The following is an 8,778-nucleotide window of genomic DNA, read 5'->3' as shown; positions in this document are numbered from 1 at the left end:
AAGCTAAAGTACAACCTACTACCCCCACATTCAGTCACTGATGACTTTCCCTCCAGGCTAATCTGAGCATCACTAAAGAGCTCGTCGGCCTCTGATATTAATTCATTAGACCCACACAGTTATTCCCCCTGTTTAAAGGTGCAATGTGTAAAATAATAAAAATGAACATTATCAACAGAATGTGAAGAGCTAACCGTGTTGACGTCATGTCAAAGATGTTTATGTGTTGCGTTGCAGAGACATCTACTGACATTAGCATGCTAACCAGCTAGCCCCGGCCCGCCTTGTCTTGTAATACCACTCGTCCCTCTAGAGGCGACAGTGAGTCAGTCTGCCCTCAGTACAGAGGGAGAAGAAGCAGCTGCTTGTCAATAATACATTGAAACTCTGTGTACGTTTTGATAGTTTGTTTATTGGATTCAATCTTAAGTGGCAGAAATGCCAGGGGAGATTACTTCGCCGTGAGGAGAGCGGGCGGCAGCTCACAGAGAGCTTGCTGATCCGGCGGGGAGTTGGGCGGTACGGGGTCAGTGCCCCAGCGCTGGGGTTTAAGTTTGCTGAAGTTGCATGCTTTCCTCCCTTTTAAACGTTCTCCTGGTGACGCGGGGGACAAACTAAAAATATGAGTCGTTTATCGTTTCTGCCACTTTGGATTTAGTCCATCACACAAACTATGAAAGCGCACACGGACCGCACAGTAAACACACAGATGACTTATGTAAACTACGCCACACGTGAAGATTATTATACAGCAGGGTTTTTTTTGACCGCCTCTCAGAGTTTGGTCAAATTTAGCGTATTCTTGCCCTGATGTTAGTTCATAGTAGTTTATTTTATTACTGATGATTGTAAATTAAGTTTGTTGGACGCAGTAGGAGAGGGGAGATGCTGACCCCTGTTTGTTTGGGTCATGTTGCTCCTTTATGCCCTAAAACCTTTTGAGATATCGTATTGCATCAGTTTTCCGGGGTACTTGCAGATATGAACAAACTCTAAAGATGCAGCATGTGTCACTGGCCTGTGAACCACAGGTTATCAAGCAGAAAGTAAAACTCTGAGTGTACAGATTATAAAGTACACCATGTTGGTTGTGAAGAGTCCGTCAGCAGACATGGTGACCCCTATGGTACTTAAATGTTAGTGTGTGTCTGTGTAAGGAGGAGGTTACAGACACGAGAGCTCTGCGTCTCTACAAAGGGTCGTGTCCGTTTCAAGTTGTATAATCACACAGATCCGTGACACTTGAGGATACTATGGAACTATCAGGAGGGTATGTGAGGTCAGGTTAAGTTGCACAGAGAGGAGACTTCATTTTGACACTCGTGTGTAAAACGTTCAGGGACTTTTGAGTGAAGTCTGACCTCTGCGACCTTTAATTAGACGCATTCAAGCTTCAGCGGTTACTTAGTTACTTAGATAAATGCAGTGGGTATCATTGGCCTGTGAGGGACACAGTGCAGTCAACGAAACAAATCAGCTAGATAAACAATGATGTTCATATTTTATCTTATATACTTTGCTATAATGTAGCTACAAATAATTGTATGTAAAGTCATAATCTGCAAAGTAGCTAGAAAATACAGAATAGATATCAAAGTACAAGTACCTCAAAGTTGTGTTTAAATACAGTACTTGAGTAAATTAGACTTAGTGACTTTCCATCACTGTCTGGTCCCGATATCATTCAGAAATGTAGGCTATGTATTTGTTTGTGGGGGCCATATGCGTCGAGAAAGGTGTGTTAACATTGCCATGCATGCAGAAAATACACACTTGATTTGACTTGATTTAAAATCTTACTTAAGTGAAAGTACAGAAGTTGAAACTGTTATTTAAATGAAACCATGTGAGAAGTTTAGAGGGGAAATGTCTCTTTGGTGGAACTGATAACAACTCATAAACATCTGAAATGTGTAAAAGACACTGATGTTTTAATAACAAAAAGGTTGGGATACACTTGTTTAATATTTAACAATGTTTTGTATTTTATTATCTTATAAGGTGTCTTTTAGTATGCTAATTAGTGAGTAAAAAGTAGAGCAAAAAGTAAAAAATAAATACAAATTGAGCACACATTTAAGAACAATACATATTTATAATATAGTATAATACAATATCAACGTTATCAAAAATAAAATAAAATAACAGGGGATTTATGTAAATATATATATATATATATATATATAAATATAATATATTAATTACTAGACTGAGATAAGGGGTATGAATCAAAACAATAAGAAACTAGATATTGTCACGCAAATCTTTTGAAATATTTTCCTAAATAAAGTAAAGTATCTCGAAATTGCACATAAGCACAGTACATGACCTAATGTACTTTCCATCACTGCATATAGGCAAGTCAGTGTAGTATTTAGACTATAAAAAGCGACTTATCGTTTTAAATAAACATTTAAAAAGCATGTTGTGCGGCTGCTGTTTAGCACGTGATCGCTGGGTGTTTCTTAAAGCTCCCGTCACGTGATCCTGATGTCAGTCTTTGCTGTAGCGGTCGTGATAAAGTGTTCAAGACGAGCTAAATTAACCTCACAGCTAGCATATATATAAATATAAAAAGTGTAAACTTGTAACCAGAAACGTTAGTGGGTTTTGTTTCCAAAACAGAGCTTTGACATCTCAACAAATCCGAGTGCGCGTGACTTTTATTCTCCCTTTGCTATTGTTGTGACGCTAACGTTAGCCTAGCTAGCACAACATCTTGCTAAGCTAGCTGACTAGCTGCGTCTCGTCTTCTTGTTTGTGTTGCTGTGAATTCGCCCTGAGGAAGAACCGGAGTTGAACCGGAGAAACATGACTCAGATCTGTGGTGTCCAGTCATGGTGCCTGGGAGTCGTGTTACAGGTGATTTTAGGTGAGTATTCAGTTAATGTAACGTTTACTACGGTTACCTGGCGAACAAAACAACGGTTAATGTTAGCTACCGAATATTCTAGCCAGAAAAAAGCAACGTTTTTTTGTGTTTTCTAAGGATTTAGACTTTAATAACTCCAAGGAAATGTAGGATATTGTTGCAGGTAGTATGTCAGCCCTACATGTTAGTAAACGTGGGGGTTTTTGGTTGCAGAAGTGTACACTTGTATTAACTTATACCGTTAAATGCTGGATAGTTTAATGATGCGTTCACGTCTCTTTTCGGCTTTGAATTAAATGCACGTCATCTCAGTTCTGTCTGCGGCAGAACTCAAACAATGGGAGCGCATCTACATCTATATCCCAATATGACGCATTAACGAGACTTTTTAAAGTGTTCTTTAAAAATGTTCTCAGAAATGTTTGTTTCCCTGGTCAAATGTTGAGATCACCCACCTCCAGATTATTGACTCATTGAAACCTAAATTATCAAATTTGCGGGCTAGATTTGTCTTTTTTTCTTGCTATCTCCACACAAACAATTTGTACCATTCAAACAGCCCAACTCCCTCATTTTGAATTTCATAGATATCCTTTACAACCTCTCCACAATGTCAGTTTATATCAAGAACACAGGACACTGGGAACCTAGCAATGACCCCCCCCCAATCAATCATGGAGCAAAGGTAACACAGAGGGTAAATCTCCCTTCACTACGTGTCCTTTATCCATCATAACTAAGTGGAAGAGACCAGGGGGAAGAATGAAGTAGAGACATAAGAGTAAAGGATGTTTTGGTTAAATTGGAGTCAGTTTGATAATCCATGATCAAAGTGGAGGTATGTTATTAATAGTGGTGGAAAGCCACTGGTTTGAAGCTTCATTCATAACCTTGATATTCAAATTGTACATAAACATGATTCGAATGCTGCAGAGCTTTTTCCCCCTGCATGTTTATTCCTTCAGTTTAAACCAGGTATTTATGCACAGTTGCAGATTAAGATCAGGCCACACTGGTATTATTGGTATTAAACTATTTGTAGAATTAGATTTCAGTGTAGGATTGTTTCCGACACACGTTTTCGGAATCCGATCAGGTTTAATTGGTTAATGCATTCCTCACTTTCCTGGTCCAGGTGGCTTTAATTGAATGATTTATCTCATTAGACATTATTGTTATATACAGCTGGTAAGCACTGAAACGGCTTCCTTCTAAACGGTTTAATTCTAGGCCGTATTATCCTGACTGGTTTTACGTCATACGTTAATACTTTGTTCGGTGTGATTGTGAAACTGGTATTAAATTGTTTGTGATTTTAAAGTCTTACATTTAACTTGGTGAACCCTGTATGCATTTATTTATTTAGTATTGAACACCTTGCATCTCTGTAATACTAGACTTTGAACTGATTACTTCTTGCAGCGGCCCTCCTGCATCGGGGTTTTGCTGCTGCCCAAACCACCGCTGCGTCGCACAAAGACCCCGGGAGACCTGAGAAAGGAAACTACGTGGTCACCAGCAGCAACGGTACTGAGTGTTTACTGGCATCCATGGGTCTCCAGCTCAACATCACCTTCAACTCTGTCTCCGAGAATAAGGTGCCTAAATATAAACTCTCAAAACAGTTCAATGAATTCGGAGCTAAACAAATAAAGATTAACATTAACAGGTTTGAAATATTAAATGTTCATTTCTATTTATTTACAGACTGTGCCGGTTATTATGAACCTTCAGCCAAATGCGACGAAGCACTCTGGATCGTGCGGCTCAGACACCGCCTCCCTGCGGCTCTCGACGGACACAGAGAACACCAACCTCACCTTTGTCTTCACTCTGGTAAGTTGCTGTGTCCGCCCTGACAACCTTGTGAATAAAACCACCTGCACTTCATGAAACAGAAACTAGATGGCAGCTGGAAGTTGCGGTAAACTTACTTTACTGCAGTGTTATTGACTTTTAGCGGTGTTGCTGTTTCTCTACAGAATGCTACGTCCACTAAGTACCACCTGAGTGAAGTGTCTCTGTCGGCAGCCTGGAAGGACATGAAAGGTGAGTGCACTTTACATCGCAGTGTTCATGCTAGCTGCCTTGTTTATTATTGTGTCCAACCAATTCTGTGATCCTCATCATCTCTGTAGTGTAATCAGGCTTTTGTCAGCTCAAGATGAGGGAAAGGTGGCACCACACTTTTGATTGACCTACTTAAATAAATGTAAACAGATAGCTCCTCTGCCTCGTGTAACTCAGTGATTTGGTGTTTTTATTGAGACAGATTGAAGATACAGGAGTGCCCTTTAAATAGATAGTTTGACTCAACTGAGTATCCACTACTGAACACCATAATGCAATTGAAAGCTCTGGAAAAAGCTAATAGAATCAATTTGTCAAAATTCTATGAAGGTCAAGAATGAACTTTCACTCTTAAGCGTTAAATGGTTTGTAAACGACATTAAATGTTTGACAGAGTCCGCTGAATGTTTCCTTCCTGTTCTCAGTCACCAGTAAACTGTAAAACTAGTTGATATGTAACTCTGTAAAACTCGTTGATATGTAACTCATCTTCATCTTTAGTTTCCCGCACAGTTCTTTATTCTGTCTGTCACCTGACACATTTTGCTCGCAACATGAATGAATTTTTTAAACGGTCGTGCTAATTGGACTGTTGTCTTGCTGCTTTTCAGTTTGGCCACTTGCAGAGATTCTGTTGTTTTTAAAATGGGTGCAATTACTGTTGAGATCATCAAGACTTGAACAAAGCGACACTCTTAACATCTCTATGCAAAGGTGGTGAAATCTTTCTTTAAAGGCACAATGAGTAGACGTCTGTCTGCAGAGACCCTGCCCTTTTTTCTTTTGTTTACTTTTTTCTGCTGTGTTCAGGACGTTTCTTGACGTCCCGAAGCCTTTTTAAAAACATACCGGCCAGGTGTCAGATCGTACGCTCGTTCCAATACGAGAGAGAATCCGGGGTTGGCTTTCACCCGCTGGCGAGCAACATATTGGTTTGTTGAGCCGGGGAGGAGGAGCCGCCATCTTTGATTGTTGTGTTTACAAACAGCAACCGATAAATCCTACTCATTCTGCCTTTGATCCTCTCTGCCGTCATCCTTCTAAAGTTTAGCTCCCGTCATTTAAATCTGTTCTCCCGATCCACATTTCTTATTTAGTATCCGGTCTGTATTCTTTTTGTTTTACCGGACACATCTTCTTCTGTAATCACTCCCTGCTCTGTCCTCCGCTATAGAGCCCGTCTCAGCCGTTAACAGCAGTCTGGACTCCCTGCGGGGCACCCTGGGGTATTCTTACATGTGCCGCGAGCAGCAAACTCTGATTCTGGCTCAGGATGTGTCCATCAACACCTTCGACGTGCAGGTGCAGCCCTTCGGCGTCACAGGAGAGCAGTTTGGAGCAGGTAAGCGCTTCTGTTTGAATGTCCGTCGTCTTTATTTTATGACGTCATTATCGTAAACAAATAATAGAAAATCCTCAATATAAATGAAATTAATCGTATTAACTGATTAGACTGATCTATAATGAATATAACGTCAGTTTCGTGAGATTGAACGCCTCGTTATGTGCGTGCCGCCCTTTGTGGAAAGCTGGAGAACAAAGTGAAAATGTTGTGCTAATATTATCAGTGTGATCTTTATCTGCAACTGTTTAAACACAAGAAATACATACGCAAAAGTTAAGCTGCGTCACATTCAAATGTTGATATTAGAATTTAAATGTAATAAATGAAGCTTGTGAACTTGTCTGTACAGCCCTAGAATTTACCAAAAACATGACTCTGCGTTCTTGCTCTGACTTGTCCTCTCTGGTGTTTCCACTCAGCTGAGGAATGCAAGTTGGATGAGGATGACATGTTGATCCCCATCATAGTCGGAGCAGCTTTAGCGGGTCTCGTCCTCATCGTGCTCTTGGCCTACCTCATCGGCAGGAAGAGGAGCCACGCTGGCTACCAGACCATCTGAGGTCCCTCGTGTTTCCAGAGGCCAGAGCGCGCTATCCCACCCTTGAGATTAACCACTGTTTTATGAGACTTAACACTCCACCCTGTGCCCCCTCCATCCCTCATCCTCCCTGCCTCTGTGTGTGCTGTTCTTTGCCCTCATCAGTAACACTAGTCATTCTCACTTTGTGCAGGTTGATATGCTCTTTCTGAACTGACCCGCTCATTCGTGTAAAAAAAACAAAACAGGGGCTCTGTTTGGAGATTGTAATGAAATGAGGAAAAACCTACTGGTACTGCGTAAAGCAGAGGACGGATGTTGATCAGAGGGTCTATGAGCGTTCTCAAATTGTATTGTACTATTTATGATTTCTATGAAAGGAATTGTGAGGGATTGTGGGATTTGAGGGAATTGCTACTGTAGCTTTTCTCATTGTTGATCTGCTTTAGGGCGGCCATTTTTAGTAGTCTTGCCCTAAATGAGTTTTGTTATTATAAAGGGAATATTTCTGACCGTTTAACTTAAGACAATAAAGATCTGACATTTTTTATTGCAACTCTACATTTACCCCAAGTATGCACATTTTATGTAACATACTAAAAACACGGTAAGAAATCCCCTTCGTAGCTAAAATGCATTATTAATTTTATTTTGTATTCTTTCCCTCTTGAAGGTACTCGACACGTGTTGTATGGAGACTGTAGATGCAGCTTTGTAAGATATTTATTTGGGCTTTTTCACTTAATTTATGGGGATAATTCAATATTTTTGGGAAAGAGGTTTATTTACTTCCTTGCCAAGAGTTAGACGAGAAGATCGATACCACTCTCACGTCTGTACGGCAAATGTATCGCTACAACCAGCAGCTGGTTAGCCTAGCTTAGCATAAAGACTGGAAACAGGGAAACGGTTAGCCTGGTTCTGTCCATTGATCAGCCTACCAGCACCTCATAAAAGAACTTTGTGCGGATTAAACAAACTTGATGTAACGTGTTCATCAGTGAGCTTTAGAGGTGATGGTACGCGGGTGTGTTACTTTTGGACCGTGCTAGCCGTTTGCTCCCTTTAGTCTTTATGCTAAGCTAAGCATTCATATATACCACACAGATGCTTATCAATCTTCTCATCTAACTAAGCACAAATATGAATTTCCCAAATTGTCAAACTATTCGTGTAAGTGATACAAGCCTCTCTTTTGGTTTCTGCTGTTACAATGTTCATTTGCTTAAACAATCTAAACAAAAACAAACTTGTGTTGGTTTATGTGGATGTACAAAGCTCAGGACTTCGCTGTCAGAGTGTAATGTTGAAGACATTTAGTCCACCGGGTAGTTTCGTTTGTTTTCCCCTCCCCTGAATATGGGCCCACTTGGGATTTTGCTTGCTGAAGGGAACGAATTTGCACTAAAGTTCTGACAAACAGCCCCATGTAACGATTAAAGTGGCCAAAATGCTCTGGTCAGTGTTCATCAGTGCCTTCCCAGCTGTAACATAGATGGGATTAAAAATAAAGCCAATGCCATAGATGTCCCCACTCACTCACTGACACTGTGCTGCCATGTCTGGGACACTTCCTTTGTGTCGCTCCTTGCCTTCATGTACTGTTACTACCATTGTTTGATGTTGTAGGAGAAAGTAAAGATGTTTTTTTCTCTCCCTCATCTAAATGTCCATGTAGTGATTTAATAAGGTTTTAATGGATTAGTTAGAACTGTTTTCTAAAGAAGAGGTCAATAAAATGAATGAACAAGACTTTTTGTTTATATCAGACAAACCTGTTCCTGGTCTGGACTCCTCGGAGGAGTTGCTACAGTAGTGCAGAGAATAATGAGGAAGACTTAATTTCATTATTGTTTAAAGAGTCAATGTGCACTTTTTAAAATAGTTAAACCCAGTTTTAGTTTTGAGGTTTGAATAAACTTCAATCACAACCGTGTTCAGTCGTGCACGTTT

General features: G+C 40.3%; 1 protein-coding gene across 1 annotated transcript; it reads left to right on the top strand.

The window, feature by feature from the left end:
- The first annotated feature begins 2,465 nt into the window (after positions 1 to 2,465).
- Positions 2,466 to 8,577, top strand: lamp1b (lysosomal associated membrane protein 1b). Its single transcript, XM_029459628.1, has 6 exons — positions 2,466 to 2,872; positions 4,295 to 4,470; positions 4,580 to 4,708; positions 4,855 to 4,921; positions 6,117 to 6,284; positions 6,707 to 8,577. Exons 1-6 carry the CDS (start codon positions 2,812 to 2,814, stop codon positions 6,844 to 6,846), a joined length of 741 nt encoding a protein of 246 aa, XP_029315488.1. The 5' UTR covers positions 2,466 to 2,811; the 3' UTR covers positions 6,847 to 8,577.
- The last annotated feature ends 201 nt before the right edge of the window (positions 8,578 to 8,778 follow it).

Source organism: Cottoperca gobio, chromosome 21 (genome assembly GCF_900634415.1).
Source record: "Cottoperca gobio chromosome 21, fCotGob3.1, whole genome shotgun sequence".
NCBI classification, from domain to species: Eukaryota; Metazoa; Chordata; class Actinopteri; order Perciformes; family Bovichtidae; genus Cottoperca; species Cottoperca gobio.
The sequence above is the reverse complement of the archived record's forward strand: the minus strand, read 5'-3'. Positions and strand labels throughout refer to the sequence as shown.

What these genes read in the sequence shown, in the direction of transcription:
- lamp1b (XM_029459628.1), top strand. Translation starts at nt 2,812, where the DNA reads ATGACTCAGATCTGTGGTGTCCAGTCATGGTGCCTGGGAGTCGTGTTA. An exon ending in CGTGTTACAGGTGATTTTAG is followed by an intron (nt 2,873 to 4,294) that starts GTGAGTATTCAG and finishes TACTTCTTGCAG; the next exon opens with CGGCCCTCCTGCATCGGGGT. An exon ending in AGGAGAGCAGTTTGGAGCAG is followed by an intron (nt 6,285 to 6,706) that starts GTAAGCGCTTCT and finishes GTTTCCACTCAG; the next exon opens with CTGAGGAATGCAAGTTGGAT.